Source organism: Mastacembelus armatus, chromosome 11 (genome assembly GCF_900324485.2).
Source record: "Mastacembelus armatus chromosome 11, fMasArm1.2, whole genome shotgun sequence".
Taxonomy (NCBI): Eukaryota; Metazoa; Chordata; class Actinopteri; order Synbranchiformes; family Mastacembelidae; genus Mastacembelus; species Mastacembelus armatus.
In genome coordinates this window covers 17,008,649-17,032,763 of record NC_046643.1, presented here as the reverse complement: position 1 = coordinate 17,032,763, position 24,115 = coordinate 17,008,649, and the positions used below count along the sequence as shown (strand labels likewise).

The following is a 24,115-nucleotide window of genomic DNA, read 5'->3' as shown; positions in this document are numbered from 1 at the left end:
TACAAACTAGCCGTCTCTGTTTTGTTTCCACAAAGCTCCATCCATCATGGCGATGCATGCGAAGGCGACTCCGCCGCAGATCCCGGACACTCGCCGGGAGCTCGCTGAGCTGGTGAAGAGGAAACAAGAGCTAGCTGTGAGTTCATTTACCGTGTTTTCTTCATAAATGAAAGCGACATTACGTGTTTCACCGCGTAGAATAACAGCTAGTTAGCTAACTGTGCCTTTAATCTTAACATTTGCGGCAGGTTCGGCACGCTGTTATTCGAGGCCTTGCTAAATGCTAGCTAAGCTAAGTTGTTCACGTTAGCACTTGCGTCTCCTTGCTTCTGCACAGTAGAAATCTGTTAGCAATGTGCAGTTATGCTCTTTGTGTTGCGTTGTGTTAAATATTGATTTGAAAAATTCATTTAGTCGCGCTCAAATTTCTGCGGCGTTGTTGACTGAATATGCTAAGAGTAGCATAGCAACGACTTCCCGGTTTGACAAAATCTCGCGATAGCTGTGCTCTGAGTTTAGAAAGCAATGCAAAGAGAAATGCGAGTAGAACACAAATAAGATTTAGATCAAGTTTATCTATCCCCATCATTCTTGCAGCAGGTTATCTGGGGGTAAATGAAAGGGTCAAAGAAGTAATACAATCAGTAAAAAAATGACATCCTTTGTTTTAACATCTGTATAACTAAACATTAAATTGTAAACTAAATGCAACATTTAAAAAGCATCTTAAGCTAACTTATTGGGTGCTTTTCAGAGTACATTAAATAAATAAGGATCTGCTTGTCATGTCCTGTGTTAGAAAGGTGGTGGGATATTTTAATTGCACAACACAAAACTGCAACATATTTATGCAAGTTTGATTTGGTTTAAATCCTAGGAGACACTGGTGAATTTGGAAAGGCAAATATATGCATTTGAAGGCAGCTATCTAGAAGACACCCAGATGTATGGCAACATCATCAGAGGATGGGACCGATACCTCACCAACCAAAAGTAAGCATCAGATATGAAACTCCTGAACTCTCTACATGTTTGTTAGAAGTGTGCCCAAGAGACAAAATGAAGGGAAATGCTGAGCACTCTGAAAGTTGTGAAGACCTTGGGACCCATTGGACATACTCATTATTAATGCAGTATGTTCAAATGCAAAATGTTTACTTCTGTTGTAAAGTCTTTTGTGTTTTGCTTTGTTACAAGCTTTAAAAAAAAGAACTCCAACATGGCAGGAAATTCATTAAATTATTAAAGAAAATGCTCCTAGTGTGTTGAACCATTTCTGAACCAAAGATTCAATTTTGTTTTGTATTTCTAACAGGAACTCCAATAGTAAGACTGATAGAAGAAATAGGAAATTTAAGGAAGCTGAGCGTTTATTCAGCAAATCATCTGTGACATCAGTTGCAGTAAGTCTCTTTTTTTTCCCCCACACAGTTCATTAGTTATTGAGCTGCTGCATAACAAGAAAATAACCTAGTCTACCTACTCATGATTTGTAGGCTGTATGTGCACTCGGTGGAATTCCAGATCACATGAATGAAAAACGTAAGTTGCCCAACACCACAGCAATTTTTTTCCCTCAGTCTTTGGTTATCTGGTAACAATGAGTTTACATTGTTTGTGTCCCATCAGGTGAAGCAGGTAGCGGAACAGAAAGTGACACCTCTCCAGATCTCCAGAACCAAGAGAACGAGCCCAGCCAGGAAGATACAGAGGATGTGGACTCGACGCTGCAGGACCTAAAGCCTCAGAAGGCTGCCTCATCCTCCTCTGGCAGCCATCACGGGAGCCACAAGAAGAGGAAGAACAAAAACAGACACAGGTACAAAACCATTATATAAGACTCAAGGTGTCAGCATCCTGCTGATTTTAAGTCAGTGTAGTTGGATTGGGTAAACAATTGACTGACTTTTTAAGTAGAACTGTTGTTTATATCAGCTTAAAACATAAGTCTATGAAAATTGCTTTGTAGTGAAAAATGGTGGTGTATTATCCCCCCCCCCCTACTGTTTCACTGTTTCTAACTAAATATTAACACAGCAGGTGCTCCTCCTAACACACAGAAGAAGCAGTTCTCTCACTCTGTAAAGTCTGGACTGCAGCATAATTTAGGCATAGGGCTTTAGACTCAGGTTGGTGAACTAACAGCTGCTGCTCTCTTCCTTCCCCTAATGCTGCTCCCCCCAGCCCCTCTGCCATGTTTGATTATGACTTTGAGTAAGTCTGAATTTTACTTCCTGCTCCTGTGGTGTTTACATCCTGCCTGCTGTAAACTCCCATTCTCAACCTTTCCAGTTTTTTCCTGCTCTGCCTGTTTCTGTCGATCTAGAGTTTGGGTTGAAGCCTGCTAGTACAGTCATACTGCATGTCGAACACTTCATTCTTTAATTTTAACACGTATCTGCATCCGGCACTTCAATCTCCATTATATTTAATTACTGTTAATGGGGTATTTCATATATATATATCTATCCCAGATGCATTTTAAGTATGCTTCTACAATTAAAATGTTGTTAGTCTTGTCAGATGGTGGGTTGGCTCCAGATTTGTGCACAAACAAAAACACATGGTCATTTAGTGTTTCTGTTATTGGCTTATTTTTAGGCTTATCCATGCACAGTAGTGGCACTGCTTTTCACCATACCTCCAGTCACAAGCATGTTTATGGTCTAATAATCTCTAACTCAGCTTTACTTTTTCATTGCAGGTTTGACATGAAGGTTAACAAGAAACCAAAGGCTGTAAGTGGAGTTCTTAAGCTTCCTTTATCGAACAACATGAAAATGCCATATGTTCCCAAATTCCAATTCCTCAAACATGAAGATCTGTTTTTTTTTTCTGTCAAACTATAAAATAAATTTGGGATTTGGACCGTTGGGCAGATAGAACAAGAGATTTAAAGAGGTTGGCTCTTGGAAGTTGTAATAGCCATGTTTTCTATTGTCTTGATAGACTAAACAGTCAATGAACTAAAAGATAATCAGATTATTCTGTCTTGTGTTGTCCACCCAACAGTCATATTCAGTTTACACACAGGTGACAAAGGAAAACATCAAATCCTGTGAATGAAGAAGCTTTTACCAGAAAATTTTGGGCACTTTTGCCTAAGATCACTCTTACTCAGTTCTCAAAATATTTGCCAATAGTTTTCTCATAACAAGAAACTGCAGGTCTACAATCATGATTTTTAACTGTATTTCACTTATTTTCTCATTATTCGTTCTCTGTCCTGCAGGATTATTCAGCTTAACGAAGACGACTGGACACTCAAGAGGATATATGGAGAGGAACAAGATTTCTGGACTTTGTATGCCTTGTTTTGGTTGTCATATTTCAGCCTATACTATGTGTATTGCTTGAAACATTCCCCCTGCCACCTACCTTTGGTCAAGGTTAAGGTTTTGACCTATTGATTAAAGTAGAAATACGGTGTTGCATGTTACGTGAGACCTGACGAGGCCCACCTCCTGTAACACACCATCTTGTATAGTGTTGGAAAAAAGACTGTATTTATTGTGTAGGTGTTTCCACTGTAAGAAAGTTTTTCTTTTTGTTAAGTGTCACATAGTCATATAATCCCTGAATACCCCAGATTCTTTTATTACATGGTTTGTTTTGCAAAAAAATAATAAAATTCCAGTAACACAAATGTGTTTTGGTCATGAAGTTGATGCCTGGCTGTAATAATTATCCTAAATCTTTGACAGATCAACGGCAGTGAAACTTTAAATGTTCCCACGGGATCTTTAACAGTTACTTGATTAAACTTTCATTTCTGGACACAGTCCTGATGACAGCACAGATAAATACAATGCTGCCTGGCTTTTGCAATTTGTAAACTTGAATATCTTAAGCTGCACATAATAGATTTAAAAACGTAAAACACTGATTAGTAACATGTTTGCATTAAAGCTTTCAACATATTCTTAATCTATGCAGTCATGTAGTATTCCCAATTTTTCCACTAGGCAGCGCCAGAATACACTTAGCATTTCTACACTGCTGTAAAGCAGCAATGACATGAAGTAACATAAATTGTTGAATACATCTTTGCCCATTCAATTTCTTAAATTAGACAATTTTAGCTACAGCACAAAAGTTGGTGTAAAATTTACACATTTAGTTTCTTTCTGTATTTTAACAATTCAAATATGTAACATTAAAACTAGCATAATTAAAGTTGAAGTGGGTGTTGTACATTTGTCACAACTGGCCTCAAACATCATGACCACACAGCGGGTGAGGGGTGGAGCAGGCATCCTAAGGAAACAGCTGCTGTCAAACATGATAAAAGAGGCTGAGTGGGAAGAGTCCATTGCTGGTAATGCATTCCTTGGTTTCTGTCATTCTGAACATATTAGCATGAGATGATGGCATTTAGTTCAGAGTACAGCTCTGTTGACATAAAATCTTGAGCCTTAAAACTCTTGTTTATCAACCACATTGGTACACACTGAAATAACTACAATTTCTGAACACTTAATGAATGGATTGCCATGACATTTGGTGCCCAACATTCAGGATAACCTCTGGAAGATTTCTACAAACTTTGGTGATCCATTTATTTCATCTATTTGTCCAGTACTTTGACTCATGAGCATATGCCTACACAGCCAATAACATAACCCCTTAGCCTAAGTTGTAGTACTATCACACTAAGCTGGTTAACATGGTAAACATTACACCTGCCATACAGAAACTTAGTAACACTATCACTGTGAGAATGTTAGGATGCTGTCATTAGCATTTATATCAGAGCACCAATGTGTTTAAGTAAAGCCTTGCTAAGCTGCTTAATTATGTGTTTTTTTACCCACTGTTTTTTTTGCGCTTAACTGGCTGATTTTAGGGGGTGATTGAAATTCTTTTTCCTACTTCGTAAGTCGGTTTCACCTCTTTGCCCTGGTTGGTGATTCAACCAACTATGACAGAAGTAATGACTGTACATCATGCATAAACACAGGCTTGTAGACATACTGCACATTTTCTCCTCACACCATTACTTCCTCGTCTCCTCCCATATCTGCACCAGTCATCCAACACATTGGTACTATAATTGCTGTGGTTTAGACCAGGTTATATGTCAGCCTATGACTCACTCACAAGTCACATCCACAATACATAACATACACAATGCAATCTGGCTGGAAACAAACACTTGCAAAAAAATACATTCCACATGTTTAACCTTGGGGTGTGTGAGTAATGAGGCATGAATGTACAATGAGCATATCTTCTGTTTAATTTCCTGTCAAATTAACTAGAAAGACCTGACCAAGGCAAATGAGCTGTTGGAGTCCAAACAGGACTCCTGCAGTTAAATATATATGGCTCAGCTGTATAACAATTTATTGGAGGGTACTGTAATATCACCAAATGCTTATGCCTGTTTGAGGCCTTTCATAGGAAAGTGCAAATTGTAGTCTAAGGATCAACCAATAACTGGTCAAAAGCAGCACCCGTGTTGGACAAATTACTTGTCACAATAATATTACTTATTACTGTTAATTTAAAGTAAACAAACAAATATCTGGTTTAATATAAAATCACAGTTAACAATTTACTCTCCAAATATCACCTATATATCTGTAAGACATGTGTCATATTTTTCTTATCTGACAAAACAGTTTAAGTTTACAGTCCTGCTAACTCTTTAGCTGCTTTGCTACCTCTACAACTTACCTGTCCATGCTTCCCCCTGGTCGCAATGTGGCTAATGATAATCCGGAGGTCAGGGGCTCCACTGCTGATACTGACCGTGGCAGCTCCAGCTTTTCTCCTTAGCATCTGTAGCATCTCTCTTTAGCTAGGTCAGCATCCGGCTCGGTTAACTGCTAAGGCCTCTTCTCTGAACGTTTCTTGAAAACCTGACAGGTAATTTTTAGCGGTAGAAAGCACTTTACTGTCTTGGTAGAGGCTGACATTAAATTTTACTGTAATGTTTTTCAGTTTTGACAACAAGCTGAAAAACGCGGGTGTTTCGGCGGAAAAACAGGAAGTTTCGAGATGAGGCGTTTACTGAAAATCCGTCGTTTGAAAGTTTGGTATAAAGAAATGACAATATTGTTTCAAAAATTCATGTTTCTGATAACTAAATAAATAAATAAATAAAGTCATGCATGATATAACTGCGTTACCATGAAAACTAACATTTAGCCCAACACTAAACTGCACTATGAGCCTTTCAAGGACTTCTGGATAAAATATGTCCTCAGAGAAGGATCGTGCGATAGAAAGCTCCAGAACAGCCATTAAATGAACCTTGTGCTGAAATACTTTTACCAGCTGTAGTTTAAAAAAAATCAAGAACAAGCTTTCAGTCTCAGTTTGCTCTCACATGTCGTTTGTAATGTTCCGAGTTTTAAAAAGAACAAAACGAACAGTAGCCTAGATGATGGGAGTCATCTGCAGATCTCCGTTTGCAATTTCTATAAACTTTTCCAAAGAAAAAAAGTGCCTGTGTAAACTGTTAACACTGATTAAACAAAAGAACATGGACAACGTTTATGAAAATATTTTTACAAAACCGAGCACCACAAAATTCACCTCCCTTTTATTGTTATAGAGGAAGAAAAAGAGCTGGATATCTCAAAGTTAGGAAAATCAAAACAAAATTACTAAGGCTAGAAACCACTAGGGCTAGGTGACAAATGTGTTTTGGTAATTTGAGTAAAGTGACCCTCTTAAAAATTGTCCTCATCATTTAAAAGTTAAAACAGGTCAAATCCCATATGAAAATCTATTCAGATGGCAAATGTGAGTCCCTGATGATACTTCATTTAAGGTTGTGTGGTAAAAATACTATAGAAGTTGTAGGATCTGGTGTGAGGGCCCCTTTCTGTGGTCTGGTCTGTCACAGTAATGTTGTCTAATTACTTTAACAGCCTTCAGCAGCAGAGTCCAGCTGAGTGTGAGTCCCAGCTGAGGCAGGACAGGATGACATGAAATTTTAAATATTGACTGAGGAGCTTCAACTCCATTCGTTCTCCTTCCTCCTCCTCCTCCTCCTCCTCCTGGGACTAAACAAAACTGATCTACATCCCCGCAAACAAGGTCAAACATATTTCAGGAAGAGTCATGGGAAACGCTCACAGATAACACCACATGGCCCCTTTATTCTTTAACAGTGTATAAAAACAGGCTTGTTGCAGCGAGTCAACACTAACACTGGGTCATAAATGATGATCAGAAGCAGGAAGTTACAGGGAAGTATATCACTTCTTGAGTGGTAAATTTCTCAGTTTATGAGGGAGGACTGAAGTGAGACTGGCCATATTTTCACATTAGAATGTCAGGGCTGACTATATTTAAAATCCACATATTTTATTTTTTTTCATGTACATTTATTGACCACAGTTTGTTCATACTTCGACTAAGTAATCAAAAGCAAAACAAACATTTTCTGGACTTTAAAAAGTGCAAGTGGACTTTTTATTGTGTTACTGTCACTGTATCCAAATTCCAGAATGAACTTTTAAAGTCAAACGTTTTAATATTAAACGTGGTATATATTTTTTTCTGTGTAATTAAAATGGTTACTGCATAATATAAAGCTGAAAAGACCATTGCAGTAAACATGAGGGTCAGAAAACTAAAGTACTTAAGTCTAGAATGAGTTTTCTGGGAAACTGGACCATGTGTCTTAAACTGTATCATCCTGTGAGCTGGTCCTCTGATCCTTCCTCCTGACATGGACACCAGCCTGGCACAGCCTTCATATAAACACAGTAAGAGTAAATCAGTACAGAGGTTCTGAACTGTAAATATTTATGCAGATTATGTAAGTAATAGTAAGGGAAAGTCACCAAGGGACAACCCACAGAAAACCATTTTTGGGAAATTTTGGGCAAATGTCTTTCTAAGGAAACCATTTCCCAGGTTTTTATTATTTTTTAAAATGTAATAGAAAACTATATTAACCATATAAAAGTTGTATTGATCTCTTCTAACTCTTGGTATAGACAAGCTCATTCCCCCAAATTCTTGACAGACCCATCATTTAATAGAAAACATATTTAGCATAATTATTTTCTTTTCTGATAATAGTATAAAACTGCAGCTCTCAACCTTTTGGACTGTTTGAAACCACTTCCACTGTTATTTTAACCCAACTACAAACCACCTGAAATGTCAGGATGTTTCCCACCCCCTGCTGTCCATTATTAGATGCATGTTTTGTTCATATAGACAAATATTAACAAAATACTGAAATCTAAACATAGAAAACTATAACTATAAATTATAAACCAACCTCTTTTTTATGCATTTTTATTGCCAGTGAAAGTTAATTGAAGCATGTAACAAATTATTTTAAAGAAAAACATTTACACACACCAAGAAAATACTTAAATCAGTTTTATGACCTGACAGATTATTTAAAAAGTAGAAATATGTCAGTCATAGGTCATAGCATTAAATGTTTGGCTCTGTCTAGCAGTCCTGAAAAAGGTGTTACAAAGGGGGGGATTATTATCTTTATGGAGAAACAAACAGCTTAACTTAAAGGTTTACATACATTTTTGTATATTTTATACATCCTTTGATGTGCAAAACATAGAATAAAGAAAAAAGTCTTAAATCACTGGACTTTTCTGTAGAATGTATACAAATATTCAACATGCTAGAAGCTTAGAAGAGTTTAGAGCTTTGAATCGGCGTTACACTGTGAGTAATATTGCAGTGTTGATGTGCCAAGCTGAGGTTTCTCTACAGCTGTCTGCAGTGTTTGGTATTTTACTGTTTCAGGTATGAGCATCCCAGGTGTAGCTGGTAGTGGTCAGTCATCATTGTTACAGTCTGTACACAGAATCTGGTCTCGGTCAGGGAAGAAGCCGGAGCCCACCAGCGACACTGAGCAGCGCGAACACTTGAAGCATGGCTGGTGCCACTGCCGGTCCTCAAAAGAAACATACTTTCCATCTCCAAACCCTGCAAGGAACAAATACAACACAGGAGCAACTAATGAAAGAATGTGGAAAATGGAGTTTAATAACATCCCTGCAACATTCAGGAAGTAACATAAATGATTTTAAGATAACATTAGCAGTTGGCAGTAGGAATAAGAAAGCATGGCCTGCTCCGTGTACCTCCTGTTATTCCTATTCATAGCAGTGGTCCAAAGAATTTCCTTTAACTTTTCCAAGTAAATGTTCTCTGCAAATAATAAAATGAGATGGTAATAAGCCTTGTTGTACCTGTACTGCTGCATCGTCGTTTCTTACCTTTCTGTTTCCCTTATGCTCACTCAAAACCACCATGATTTTATGAATTTAGAGCAGCTCTCAGAAATGTGTTTTGAGTGTAGTTTGGGTTCAATCTTCAAACTCAAGCTTGTTTTTTTTCCTAAGCACAGTGTCCATGAGTGTCTGGCCCAAATAATTGTAATTAATAATTTGATTCACTCTCTCTGCATCATTTTCAGATGCAAAACCTGTATGAACCTCACTGTTCGCAGAAATAGTTAGAGAGGTGAGTGCAGTGGAGCATGTAGCAGAGTTGGCAGACAGCAGAAACGCTGATAAAAGAGAGCGAATATCAATTTGCTACTGTGTTTTTGTAGATTTATAGGTTTGTAAAGTCAAAGCAATGTTTGGGTCAACACTTTCAGCTGTAGCCAGTCAGTGTATCTATAGTCAGTGTATCTACAGTCAGTGTATCTACACTATGAACCTCTGTATAGGAGTTGGTGAGTAAGCCATTGACAGGAGGCAGTGCAGCATGTAATCTAGTATTACTGCCTGTAATCCCATCTCACTGATACCAGCCTCACTGTTCACCCTTCTCCTTACAAAGTATCAGAGCTGTGTTGGTCTTTGTTAATTCAAATTGAACATTTACTACGAGCTGCTGGTTCTGATTCAACAAAGATAAAATAATTGGTGTGGCTTTCATTGTTAATGCATTTCTTTGGACAATAGGAAAACAACAGACACAACACAATAGGAAGAGGATGTAACACAACCAGAGCCAAGATTTCAAACTGCCCAAACCTGTACAAATACCTGTTTGACATTCTCAGCCTGTATTGACAGTTGATAGTTGAGACAGAGATAAAACAGAATCAGAATCTTTTTTTTTGCCAAGTATGTTGGATATACAGAAAAATTGAGTAGGGTGGGTGTCAAATGTTTGTTGTAAGTCAACAAAATATGCACATAGTAGAAAAATTAATAAATATAAGTAGAAAGAAATATAAATAAATTAAGTGTTGACAAGAGCTTCCAAATGATAAAGAGGATGATGATGATGAAATGACCCTGGGAAAAGGCCTCGACATTGTTCTTTAAACCACCAGGACACCACATCGTGTTGTGTTAACTGCAGACATTGACTTGGTGATCCAGGACACTTTACTGACCTGTAATGGCCGTGTTGCAGCCTGCACACTTTTTGGCATAGAGGCTGCTGAAACACTTGACGCAATACGGACTTTCTCCCTGCGAGGTGAAGGGCTGGCCAGCCAACAGCATTTTGCAGCTCGTGCAGAAAAAACACTCCTTGTGCCATATCTCATCCTTATAGGTGACCCCTCCTTTAGTCAGAGCCTGAGGAACACACACAAATTATATGCGTACAGCTTTTAATATCCTTCTATAATGATAGCTGGTAGCATTTTGGAACAAAGCTATTACTGCTGTAATAATAAATTGACAGATTTTCTGCATGGCTCTTTATTCATGGTGACAATCATTTGACATCTATGTGTCAAATCAGAAACGCAGAAAACGCTAAGATTCATGGTCAACCATCTACCACCATGCTGCATATGGGGCGCGTTTCACCTTCTTGCAGTGGCTGCACTGAGGAGCAAACCTGCCCTCGTAGCACGGCACACAGTAGTAGTTGTTTTTGTCTGGGATGAAAGCCTCAGCACCGATTGGCTTCTCACAGCCGTGACACACAAAACAATCCTCGTGCCACGTGGACCCGCTGTACTCCAACATCCTTGATCCTGTTGGAGAAAAGTGCAAGAGAGTGAGCAGAAGAGGGCGGAAACCGAGACATTCTCATGACATCTTCACGTCTCTGGGCATTGCTGTGATCGCTGCCCTACTGTGCTGAACCTGTGACCTGGAATGAAACCTGATCGAGGTCACAGCAGCACTGCGAGGACCTAAAGTGATGATTCACTGTGACAGTTAAACCTGTTCTTACACCATCCTCCTCCACTGTACAATTACTTCAGCATATCTCGTGTCAAAACAATCTGTCAAGCTGTAACAAAACATACATGGCAGCACAGCATCCTAACACTGAGATTTATATTTCACACTTTTAAACATTTCGTAAGTGGCTCTGAGTTCACTCCAACGTGCTGCAGGTTAGAGAGTGCAAAAACACAGCTTCACTGTGGAGGTTTCCAAAAGTTGGAAGCTTGTCATGCTTATGAAATTGGACTTCAGAACCTTTAATCACTGGTCTTGTTTTACGACTTTTGGGACCTGAAATCCAGCCCAAAGGAATGACGGTGTTTTGAACTTGAACTTGGCTGCACTTTTAAGAAAAGGGAGGAGGGAGGGCAGCAGCTTTTAAAGGCATTCCAGGCTGAAGAGAAACTGAAGAAAATCACTGTTGAGTGCAGAAAAGAACTGCTGAGGGATAATAATCCCACACTACCCACAAGATCGGGTAATATTCAGTCATCCAAAACTGCTGCTGCAGCCGCGTCGTCACAATGGCCAGAACTGATAACTGGGCTGAGGGATATTTTCAGCAGAGCAAGGAAGCAATCGTTTTGTCACATCTAAGCTGTCACACCCCAGGCAAGAAAAACTAATTAGACTCTTTATTCTTGTAAAGTCTGGGTGTAAACTGTCTGGTGTCTACCAATGAGCCACACCAGCTGTTTGAGTGATCTCTCCCCACAGAGGTTGGTGAACTTGGTGTAGGGGAATAAAAGTAATAGTTGGTTTTTCTGGTTCCTACCTGGCATTACGGTCTTGTCACAGGCCACACACTTGGAAGAAAACTCGTTGCAGTAGCAGTCGCTGCACACCAGCGCCTCCTCCTGGCTGGTGAAGGGCTCGTCAGCCAGAGAGCGGTCGCAGCGGAAACAGCGAAAGCAGTGCTCATGGTAATATCTGTTCTCATAGAAGAGCTCCTGGAGGAAGAGGAGAAGCTATGAGCAACTACACACTGTAAAACCAGAATGTACTGTAGGAAGATACACAGCAGAAACTTTTCTAATTTTCTCTCTGATCAGAGATATTTGATGAAAATCTTAACATTAGTTTGTCTTATTTGGCAGAGACAATACTTCATTAATGTAATTCTTTTCACGGATGATTCAAACTAACTCCAGCCAATGCCCTATTCCCCGGGTGGAGACATCAGGGTAAGAGCCATGTAATAATAAAACTAAATGGTATGTGAAAGGAAAAAAATTCAAGGGAGAAATAAATCTGGCAGGCAAGACGAAACAAACAGGAACAAAAAGAGCAGTTAAGAGAAACTAACAACACACATACAATCAAAAAGTAAATATGTTTACATCAAGGAACATTCAAATTCTAGTAAAATATGTCTGACGTCTGACATTTGATTCCAACGTGTTAAAAAGTTTGCAAAAACATTAAACACAGACTTCAGAAATAGACTTAGTCTGGTTTGGCTCCACACTAACTAAGGAAAATAAAGCTTCAACTGGGCAAATCTACTGGAAAATCTGCTGTTCTGTGACTTTATGCAGCCTCAACTTTTCATTCATTAAATAATGATTTGATTATCGCAACTATATGTTATTGCTATGTGCTACAGACCTTCACTGTTTAAGGTTTACTAAGTATGTGTCAAGCTCATATACACTGTCCTGCAGCTGCAAATACTCATCAAACGTGTGGTTTTCCGCACCTAAAAATAGTCCTCAAAAATGCACTATTTCTGCTTGTTTGAAGGGCTTCGCTTGAAACCACAGTGCCCAGCTCAGTTAAAACAAAAATCACACAGTTTCTATCTGTGTGGAGTTTTTATATATGTGTGTGTCTTTAGTAGGACTAGTCAATTGTTGCTTTATATACAATATAGAACAACACAGTTTCACATTTGTATTAGAAAACAGGGAATAAAATTGAAGATCCAACAATGAAAGTTAATAAAACACCTCATAAGTTATTGTTCCCCAGAGAGAAACTCTCTAGCGTTTTCTAACACAGAGGTCACACTCAGCCACAGATTTCCTGCAAAATTGGGAGTTTAACCCTGTTTTTTTTTATAAAAACCTGCAGCCCACCAAACATAATAAACACTTTTCTTCACTATTTTCTTAAAAATCAGAATAACCCACTTTCTGATTTTTCTCTTCAATAGTGTTCCAGTTCATCTGTAGTTCATGCAAGCTCTGTAACAAATGGCTCCACTGAACGCTGGCTGAAAAACCTATTTTTGAAGCGTGGGGTTTCACAGTAAAAGAAATAACTAAAGAAGAGGGAAGATGAAGGATGAATGTTGTTACATCTCGTGCGGAGGAAGAAGGGCCAAAACAAGCAGCAGCACAATTTACTGCCAGACCCTCACAGGGAGTCCATAAGTCACGGGACACTGATGGCCTCATGGCGTCTGTGGGTGTTTCCGTCAGGAGAGTGTTTTTATTTCTGACCAACTAAGGCTTTTGGGTAACTTAAAGAGGGTCACAGAGGATCTTGTCTAAGTAGAGTTATGTTTTACAGAAAAACTCTGTTCTGTAAAAGTAGTTTGAAAAAGGATAATACAGTCAGACGTACAATTTCACTGGTGGAAGAAGTGCTCAGTGTCGATACACTCCACTAGAAGTAAACAACAAAATGTAAAAGTATCAAAAGTGTATCAAAAATTATAGTAATAGTAGTAAGTTATAGTTATAAAATCTTTACATATTTTGTATATAAAGTCTATAATCAAACTATGATATTTCTGTCCGAGATGAAGTTGAAAAGTAAATAATAGCATAAACTGAAAAAACCCAAATAAACACATATTTCAATGTACACTGGAGGAGGAAATGCAGTGATCTCACCTTTGCGTTGTGACTGATGATTTCTTTACATTCCTGGCAGGTGTTGGCGTACAGGCGGTCGTAGCAGGGGATGCAGTGCGGGCTGTCCTCCACCTGGATGTATTTGCGCCCGTACAGGGACTCGTTGCAGTTTTTGCAGTCGAAGTGGTCACTCATGATGTCTCTCTCTGATCCAACTCCTGCAAACAGAGAATCCACAGGCACCGTTGAGCATTGACTATCAGTAAGAAGACAGCGCAGGAAGGAGGAGTAAGATTAATAAAACAGAGAGGGAAAGCAGGAAGAAGAGAGGCAGGCAGCTTTTTTATTTAGAGTTAGGGACTAAAGAAAAGAGTAGTGGAAAAGAGACTGATGCAGATTCACCTTTGACACACATGAAATGAAAAAATGGTTTACTGAGAGCCAGAATACTCCAGGTAATAATTACATATTATTCTGTGGGTTTTTCACCAGCAAAAAATGCCTGAATGAATTTAAATTCAAAGATTTATGGCTGATTCGTTATAAATCAGGACTGTAATGATATAACTTGTTTCTGCTGTTTTATCATTACTCGCTAAAAACCTTATAATGCATTTTTCCTCCCTCTCATTCTTGTATGAAACCCCCTGTGGCGGTTTGGCATTGAGAAAGAACAACTAAACAATATTAATTGTTGAGAGCTGAACCGAAGCAGCGTTCTCAATTTCAAAGGCACTCGAGGGCTTTTTCATCTGTGTTTTAAAGGGCAATACCGCTCATTTTTTCCTTTGGTCCTCAACTTTCTCATGAATCCATGACTTGTAATATTATCAAGATGTGTCTGTTGCAAATAAAACTTCTTTTATCCAAGGTAATTACTGGGATCTTATCAGTTTAATGCATATTATAAAATCCTCATCTCTGGGAAAATTTTTCTGAGGAAATTATTCATTTTAAGAGCATATCCCAGATTGAATTTCTTTATTAAATCTCCTAAAGGCCAATTGGTTTAATTTGTTTCTATAAAAGCTGATTCTCAATGATAAACAAATACTCCATCTCCCAAGACACTTCTTAATTCCAGTAGTATTGCCTCCAAGCAACTTTGTCTTTTTTTAACTGTACCCCATATTCTCGTAAAAAGGCTTTAATGAGGTTGATTGTGTCCCAAATCTCAGTTGCCTCATTATGAATTTGTTGTTTATGTCCTGCCTCTGTGTGCATAACACAAAACACAATTCCACCAGGGAAATAAGGCTGATTTCCAAAGTATGCCTTTCTCATCATAGTGATACTCTTTAAATACTGAATTTTTAGCTCATCAAAGACCCAACAGAGAAGGAATCAAGAGGAAAATAGAAGAGCTTTACTTAAAGTAATCAGATAAAGAATATAAAGATATGAAACAGGACCAAAAAGAGATAAAATGACCACAAAACGGTGGAAAATGACCACAAAAACACAGAAAATGACAAAAAATTAGCCATGGGCAAAAAAAAAAAAAACAAAAACAAAAGACAAAAACACTACAGAACAATAAAATGACCACAAAAAGATAAAAAAATTACTACAAAGTGACACAAACTAAGTACACACAAGTCTGGGGGTCATGCTCTTATGTAACATTTCTATTTCCATACAGAGACTATAGCTGTAGCTTATTTGAAGTTACAAGCAGCAGCTTTTCATTGCTGTTGCTTTATATTGGAATATTTGAGTTGGTTAAATTTGAGTTTTAAAACAATTTTCCGTCCTTCTTTAAAACTTCAAACCCAACTCTGAGGCTCTGAGGTACTCTTGCATGGGAAGCAGCTAATTTCCGACTTCATTTACAAGTGACTTGATGTGTAACAGACGAAGCACAGGTGGAAATAGAGAAGGGTGCACAGGCAATAACATTACCATTGTTAGTGAATACAGTGACGAAGGCATTAGCGGGTTATGTGGCTCCACGTTCTGCAGCTGCAAAGGGTAATGAACGAGGAAATGATGTGTGGGAGGTTGAAATACCCTCCTGTGGAACAGTTAAGACAGAACAGCCATGGATAAACAAGATATATACAGATTAAGGAAAGCTCTCCAGAGTTTGGGTATATGTTCATGCTCAGGATCACAACGTCTGGAACATTGCATTTACAAAGGCAGACACTTAAATATTTCACTTGGAAACAGCTTTCCCCCTATTTTGGGCACACAGTGGCTTTGACATGTTTCTATAATGTCAGAAAAGAGGAGGTGGGTTCAACAAAGAGCAGCTGAGAAACCGTGAGGCTCTGAAATCTCCCTGAGGGATCAAGGAATGAGCCAGAACCACCCTCCCCCCTGAACCTCAGTGGTGGAAGACGTCAGCAGCTTGGTTAAAATGATGAGAGGACCCAGGGCTCAGTGCAAACTGATGAAGGCTGTTTGCGTCTTCAGAAAAACAATATTTGTGCCTTGGTATGAAGCTGTTGAAAATTAAACTCCACAAAGCTGATTTTTACAGGTGCCGACCCTTGTGCTCTGTGAAGTATTTGTACATAGTCGCTCAGGAGTCATCTTGAAAGTGCAGTTTACATTCCTCATGTCCTACTGCTACCAAACATGATGTTTGTAATCGTGACACAGCAATGTTGGATAAAACATAAGATAAACACAAGCTGCTCTCAGTCAGGTCCTGACGCTGTTTTTCTCCATGTGCCATGTGAGCACAGCACCAGAGGACATCACTCATATTGTACATCCCTCCCTGCAGATAACAGCACTGCTTCCTCTTACAGGGCACCAAGCTGGGTCAACAAAACATGGAGGAAAACCAAAGTGAGGCAAAACATCACATCTTATGTCTGTTTTCTGTCAGACTGCTGTCTGGATGGGGAAATCAGCCCAACTTCCCCCCGAAAATGTCTAAAGAGGTTCAGCTTTCTATTGATAGAACAATGGCTTTCCTTCCGGACATAGTCTTCTTGGTTTGGAGCTTTATGTTTCTCTTCCTGAACCACAACATCTGCAAACACATTCTGCGGTCTCCAGCTGTTGTCTTGCATCCAATAGGGACTTCTTACAGGACTGGTGCCAAAACACAACAGCTTCTAATTAAAATCTATCTCTGTTCAGACCCATAGTTTATGTCTCTACAGTCAAGTCCAAGCAATTATGGTTTAAACTCAGAAAGAGTTGAATGTTAAGCACGAGCTGGAGGCAGGAGGTCATTAGTTTAGCTAAAGACCGAAACCTGAGACAGTTGCAGTCTGTCTCCACCCTAAGCTTGTTTCTTAACACGCCATGTCTCCTACATGACAAGAAAAGTAAGGGACTGTTCTCGGTGGGTTCATCCTTACGAACAAATTAAAATGAACCTGGTGGATCCTTTAATTCAATTTAAATTAGGTTTTTGCTGCTACAGCCAGGCCTGGTTGTTGTGATCAGTGAACGGAAACTGCATGAATTTTTCACTTCAGCTCTGATAAACTTTGATCCATGAATTTGAGCAGCAGAGCCAGAGTCTGCAGGACAGAGAGCTATTATGAGTCAATGTTACCTTCATATTACTGAGACTGTCTGACACTAACAGCTGTCTGAAACAATGACTCACACATATTTAGTGCATGGTTTAGGAGGTATTCACTTCACTCTACAGGTGTCCTCTTGGGCCAAACCCAGGAATACGTGTTCTCATCCTCACCCCGAGACATTAACCCAGAACAGTCATCCATCCTGTCTAAGTACTCTCTGTCTGCTAGTACTGCTGCTGGAACTATTTGAGCCCACAATTCACCTTGATGAGTGGCCAGTCACTTTGTAGTGGTGGCCAAACAGTCTCACAGGATCAGCCGCGGGGCCTCCTGTCTCATGTCCCTTCATGGCTCGCTGCTGTTATTACTCCTCAACGACCTGACAGCTTCTTACAGCCGGAGCCAGGAACTCTGAGAGCCATGAGACCTCTGCTGGGTGTCACTGTTTATTTTCCCAGTGGAGGAATTTAGACTTGTGTCTGAGTTTTACAAACCAGATTATTCCATGATTTAAACTGCTGTCACACATCGTGAAATGCAGTAGTTAAGTGTCACAGGTACAAAATACTAATTCATGCATTACAAAACAGCCTCATTGCCTTTTTGGGTGATGGTATTACATTCCCTGTCTGAAACAGGCCTCTGAATGTGAGCTGTACATTCTCCAGTCTGTTGCAAATAGGACTGACTCAACTGTTTCATACTCGTTTTAATGTTTGACTTTACATTCGCTGCTCTGTCCTGCACTGTAGCACCCACTACAGAACTGCAGACACTTTGTGGATGTTAACAGGGGAACAGGTAAGAAAGTAAGATTTTACCCACACAAGTCGCCATCTGTAGAACCAGCTAGGTTCTGTTGTTCTGTTGGTTGGTTGGAAGGTCCACCACTTTGGTCCAAATTCAATTATCTGGTCCCCAAACAACAAATAATTTGACTTTCGTGGGCCTTGTACTTTTTAACCTGCACTAGTAGGTCAAAGACTTAACTTATCAATGAAATATTCTACAACATGGACAGGCACAAAGTTTGGCACACGCATTCATGTTCCTCAGAAAGTGGAACCTACTGACTTTGGTGGTAACCCTGACATCTTTTGCTAATCTTGCAGTCACATTATTCAAACTGTCTAAATTATTTATATTTGCAGTGTTGCATATCTGGAGTGGTTTCCTGACAAGTGAAACCAGGTTCAACCAAACATTTTTTCCAGTTCACTTGCTCTTAATTATGGTCTGAGCCACATAGCACAGGCTGTAGGCAGGGCCTTATAGAGTTGTTAGCATAGATGTAGACAGTTTTGTTTTTCTCATGCATGAACACACAATAACGCCTTTATCTTTTACAGTAATGCCTGTTAAATAACCCAAACTGTGAGTGCATTCAGTTAAAAGAGGGACGCGGGTAACAAAGTTGGTTTTTAATTACCACCCAACTTTACTGTTTCCGCTGTAGTGGATTACTGCATTTGCCTCTCCAGCTCAGAACAGTTCGTATATTGTGTGACTCCTGAGTTACACAACCTGAATTTTTAGGAGGTGAAGGAGAATAATGACAGGGGCACAACACTCTGGAGCCCTCTCTACAGCCCCGCAGCAGTGGAGAAAAGTGACACCCTCTTGGATGCAGCTATAAACTTTTACAGAAAAAGAGTAAAACAAGACTGGTCCCTCATGGCCATCAGATAACTGAGCTCTATTTCATTCCCAGTACAAAGACGCTCAATGTGGTGTGACTTCCTGCAGATCACAAGGCCAATTTCAGCTGTACGCACACAAATCAAAGTGAACACACATTGTCGATTCTGTTGTCTGATCGGGATGAATTGACTCTTGCTAGACTGAAACTTGAAAAACTTGGTTACTTGACTAGGAAAAACTGCTGCAGTTTCTTAAGTAAAATCCTTATGTGGCTGATTTCAGTAAAATCAGAACAGGTTCAGAGCCTTTGGATATTAACGCCATATAACCTGTAACACTAAGCTCATAACATCAGGCAATAAAGTATTTTAACGACAGAGTATGTGTCTGGATTTGTTTTATTAGTCTCCAGTTGGCTGTTTGTTCCCTCTGTGAAACAATGTGGTCTGAAGCAGCAGCTTCGCCTCTGCTGCTGTCGACTAAACTGACAAATAGCTTTCAATCTGACAACAAGCAAACAAGTCACCACCATGCCAAGGCTTCGACACACGCTGACCTGAAGCAGTAGATTATAGCCTGGGGGTCAGGATGCCAAATTCAGGCTGTAGGATGACAACATAATTAAGTAAAAAAACTAATAAAGCCTTTCTGAGATCTGTTGTTAAATGCTTTATTTTACAGCTACATGAACTCTTTGCTTCCCAGGATGTTTCCTGGAAAGAATTACGGGAAATGTGGAAAAAGGGGATTTCCTTGAAAGAAAAGCTCCATCTATGATCGTGGAACTTAAGAGACCTAATGACATAATGACAGGACCTTTAGGGTCTGAAAAAAATCAAACTACTGATTAGCTTAGAGTCATACAACATGTGACACAGTGTTTAAAGTAAACATGGCTTGGGCCTATGTGGACAAAGTGTATATAGGAAAAATAACCGCATCCGACAAATAGTCTCCAGTCATGCTAGAGAGACTATTCCTTGGGGCAGACAGGACTTTCATTAGTTTTGTGGCCATTTCATCAATGAGGCTGGTGCTTGAGGAAAAGCCTGGACCCATTAGACTGTGTACACAAAGTCGTGGTAATGCATCGATAGTTATTTTAGTCTGGATCAAATCAGCAGACTTGACCATCCCCATCCAGAGCCAATCACTTCAGTCATTTACATTAGAAACAGCTAAATGTTTCTGTGAATGAAGAAGAACACAGAATAGATTCAAAAGATTAGAGTCAAGTCTGTTTATGGAGTCTCATAAAATGAAGTGTCTTCAGTGAAGTTACTTTTGGCAACTGAGCTGTTGCACTTGGATTTTACTTGAAGTCAAACAGTGTCTGATGCAAATAAACAGTCAGTCTGAGCTTAACTCTAACAACTACCATCCAAAACAAATACACAAGTAAACATACTTTCCCATCTGCTGGCAGTGGACTGTCGGGTTCAGGTCCTCAGTGTTAATGGTAACAACTGTTTATTTTCGGAGAAACTGCTGGGCATGCCGTCTCTGTTTTAGGTTTGCTGTTAAATTTATTTGTCTTTGATTCAGAGCTTCATCTTCAGTGTTTGAGAGAATCAGAAAGGCTGAGGGCTGGCTTCATATGGCTGACAGGTCACGATTATCAGGGTGAAACCGAGAAGAGGCAGAAGATATTGGTCAGTTTTATTTTTACACCCTCTTACAAAGGTTTTTGAGGAATTAAAGATGTGGACTTAAAAAGGACATTTGCTTCAAGTGCAGTTGAAATTTTAATGCAGAGAAATTAAGGATCTTTATTGAAACTATAGGGAAATATTTTTCTTATATTTGTTGCTAAGAGTTAGACGTGAACATTAATACCATTTTCATTTAAGTGCAGTGAGTATGAAGCTACAGTCAGCACCTACCTTTCCTAGAATAGGTACCAACGCCTCTAAACTGAATTTATTACCATGGTCATTTGTGCATAAACAGTAATGTAGATTTTTTTTGTTGACAGGTCACTGCTGCCTAAGAAACAGTTTCAACAAGTAAAATCACAAACTCTTATTTTTGTATTTTGGCACAGTTTAACATACGTGAGATGTTTGTGGGATTATTCCTTTAACTTCTCCCAGTCCATGAAACAGGAATAGGAAATGGAAAAGCTGGTGATGTGAGTGAGAGTGACTCATGATACTCTCATGTCCCTGACAGTCTGACTTTTTGGATTCCCAACCTCATCTCGCTTTAGCTGTTTTATCTGTCTCTGGCCGTCACCAGAGGCTGTACACAGGCTCAGCGTTCGCCCGGCGCAGAGGAATGAGGCTGTGGTCAAAACGTGGCAAAAACATATGATTCCAGCACTGAGAAGAAGGAAAAAGCAAACAAAACGCATTTTTCTTCCACCCTCTTTTTTCTATAAAAAGACAAAGGTCAGGAATTCCTTTCTGTGTGAAACAGAAAATCATGCCCACACGTTCACATTTCTTCGGGGGAAAAAACAAATGGGCTATATTGTTGCAATGAATGTATTAATTTCACCCAAATGGATTGGAACATGGTGGTGATGGTAAAAGGATGGCGTGCGGTGATGGAAACTATGAGTGGGGTCAGACAGGGGGGTTTGCTGAGTCTCCAGAATGAAATTTATAAAGACATGAAGAAGACATGACATCACTTTACCTCAGCAAGACTGAACAGCTTGTTAACATGTAAAAGACGTGTGTAGAAACTGGAATTATGAAGATTTGAAGCCTTATTTTGTGTCACCCCCACAACAGCTAAATCGAGACTTGGGGGGTCGTCTTCCTGTTCTTCTTCTAAATCCTACTTTCAAAATGGGGCCACATCATTTATTCATATCAGCAGTCAGTGGACCCTGTTCTGTAGTCCACCTCAATAACAGCCACTATTTCCTCACGAGAAAGAACATCCTTTCTGGTGCATCCTGGATGTGGGGGTCAAATACTTGACTTAAAAAATATGCAGTTCTTGCAAGATTGGGATTATTGGGATTTCAATAGAGTTTGATTGTTTGGTACCATTTTCTGATACGTTGCTCTTTCTAAAAGCTTAATAAAACCTCTATAATGAAAAAAAAAAGGCTTACTAATGCTTTACAGATTTATACAAGTCATCAATAAGGACAAATTTTGGGTTGCCAGGTTGCATTGGACAGCTGTTTATTTTTTTATTTGGTAACAAGGTCGTTATTAATCTATTTACAGATGTTTACCTCCTAATGTTTGTTCAAGTCTGCAGTTACGCATGTTAATAAGTCATTAACAGAAGAATTCTGCTCCCTATTATCTGCAACACTTTTCTAAAAATAGCTACGTGCTCAAACTGTCCCTAAAAGGCGTTTTCACAACAAGAGCCGGACTCATCAGTGTCATTTAGCTCATAAAGGTTTAGTAAATGTTCATTAAGCATTGGTAAAGCCACAGTGCACTCTCGATTGAATTTGCCTGAAGTGATGGCGTTTATTTAAAAGCCTCCTGATCGCCAGGTGAAGACAGGTAGAGATCCGTGCAATCTATCATTTCACAGTTTAAATGTACTTGTCATCCACATTTAAAGGTGTAAATTGTACAAATACATCTCTGTGACATTGAGATGTACATTTCTGTGCCGCGTACCTCTCTTTGCGCATCAGCCGCCTCTAGACGCTCACAGGAGACTCCGTCTGTCCAGGTCTGAGGACTTTGTCCGCTTGTGCTGCTCTGGTGTACAAGCTGACAGATAATCAAATCCTCCGTGGACTCCTCCGAGCCGAGAACTGACGGGTTTCCACTGACTGAAGCGTCTGAGTCTGGTGCGTAAAACCAAACCAAACCAAGCGCCTCCTCCTTTCCTCTTCCCCGTGTTTCCACTCCCCCCGTTTCTCTTTCACCTTCTGGGGAGTTGAGGCTGAAAGAAGGCAGACATAAAACATGGAAGACTTTAGAGGAGCTACTGGTTTCCAGCTGCTGTGTGAAATGGAAACCCTGTGTTATAAACACTATGTTAACTACTTAAATACCACCTATAAATCTTAACAAGGGGGTAATAAAATCCGTATTTACCATAGGGCATTTCTCATTACAGTCACCATCCATCATACATGATAAGGATTCTGGGCCACAGCTTTAAACCACACTCACCCTCTGAAGTCTTGCCTGATGTTTTCTGTGGTCAAGATATCGTTTTCCCGCAGGTTGACCTCCATTTTCCACAGAGATGGGAAGGAGCTCTGGCGACGATTAGAGGCTTCAGCTGTGGATCCACAGCTCATTATGTCAGGACGTACAGTGCGTGATGTGAAGGCTTTTACTTCATGTATGTGGCATTTTTAAACTCTTTTCCAAGAACTGCTGAGTTTTCCTGCAGGATAAAACATTACTCTTAATCTGCACAAGCGTCACTGAGGATGAAAGAACCGAGCGCAGCCTGAAATGTCAGATATTTCTGGAAATATGCTGCCATCTGCTGTCCACACGCATTATTTACAACGGATCAGCTGCTGGTGGACGCACATAGAGGTTAGATAGAAGAGAAAGGCAGCAAATGGACAGAAAAATCACAAGCTTTCAAAAAAATAGGATATTATGGACTGCCTCATTGTCTCTATTAAATTGTATCATGATTAGGACAATTATTTATAATTACAAAAACCTCAGAGATGTATCAAATAATTATGAAACAGACTATCTCACAATTTGATGAAAAAAAAAAACTGAGAAAGTTTCTTGTAATCAAACGTGTGTCATAATTAAGAAAAAAGCCTTAAAAATCAAAGACATCTGAGGTGGATTTTTAACCAATTATAAAGCTTCTGAGTTTCTATTATAATATACCATAATAAAAAAGACTTAAATTGACTAAATTAAATTGTGACTAACTGAACTATATCCTAATTTTATGATTAAACAAAACAAAGCCATAAATTGTTAGTTTAACACACTTATAGTTCAGAATTATTAGAAATCTTCTGTTGGAATATTGTGAAGTACTAACAGGGTTTCCCAGCTATTAGATTTTGTGTGATAATCATAAAGGAAAACATGGATGGTGGGAGAAATAGACTTCCACATCA

General features: G+C 39.3%; 2 protein-coding genes across 2 annotated transcripts; one reads left to right on the top strand and one right to left on the bottom strand.

Moving 5' to 3' along the window:
- Position 1: 1 nt before the first annotated feature.
- Positions 2 to 3,663, top strand: meaf6 (MYST/Esa1-associated factor 6). Its single transcript, XM_026300727.2, has 7 exons — positions 2 to 136; positions 878 to 993; positions 1,316 to 1,403; positions 1,497 to 1,542; positions 1,630 to 1,819; positions 2,705 to 2,738; positions 3,233 to 3,663. Exons 1-7 carry the CDS (start codon positions 47 to 49, stop codon positions 3,245 to 3,247), a joined length of 579 nt encoding a protein of 192 aa, XP_026156512.1. The 5' UTR covers positions 2 to 46; the 3' UTR covers positions 3,248 to 3,663.
- A 4,586-nt stretch (positions 3,664 to 8,249) lies between these two features.
- Positions 8,250 to 23,309, bottom strand: LOC113126563 (four and a half LIM domains protein 3-like). The gene is made up of 7 exons (XM_026300643.1): positions 23,184 to 23,309; positions 22,680 to 22,950; positions 13,988 to 14,166; positions 11,923 to 12,097; positions 10,779 to 10,948; positions 10,355 to 10,541; positions 8,250 to 8,925 (listed from the first exon to the last, which is right to left on the bottom strand). The coding sequence occupies exons 3-7, from the start codon at positions 14,141 to 14,143 to the stop codon at positions 8,774 to 8,776; spliced, it is 840 nt and encodes a 279-aa protein (XP_026156428.1). The 5' UTR covers positions 14,144 to 14,166; positions 22,680 to 22,950; positions 23,184 to 23,309; the 3' UTR covers positions 8,250 to 8,773.
- Positions 23,310 to 24,115: the final 806 nt, after the last annotated feature.

Excerpts from the sequence above, each read along its gene's own strand:
- meaf6 (XM_026300727.2), top strand. The coding sequence starts at position 47 with ATGGCGATGCATGCGAAGGCGACTCCGCCGCAGATCCCGGACACTCGC. Across the intron at positions 137-877 it reads AGAGGAAACAAGAGCTAGCT|GAGACACTGGTGAATTTGGA; the intron begins GTGAGTTCATTT and ends TTTAAATCCTAG. Across the intron at positions 1,404-1,496 it reads CATCTGTGACATCAGTTGCA|GCTGTATGTGCACTCGGTGG; the intron begins GTAAGTCTCTTT and ends CATGATTTGTAG.
- LOC113126563 (XM_026300643.1), bottom strand. The coding sequence starts at position 14,143 with ATGAGTGACCACTTCGACTGCAAAAACTGCAACGAGTCCCTGTACGGG. Across the intron at positions 12,098-13,987 it reads TCATCAGTCACAACGCAAAG|GAGCTCTTCTATGAGAACAG; the intron begins GTGAGATCACTG and ends CTCTTCCTCCAG. Across the intron at positions 10,949-11,922 it reads TGACAAGACCGTAATGCCAG|GATCAAGGATGTTGGAGTAC; the intron begins GTAGGAACCAGA and ends TTTCTCCAACAG.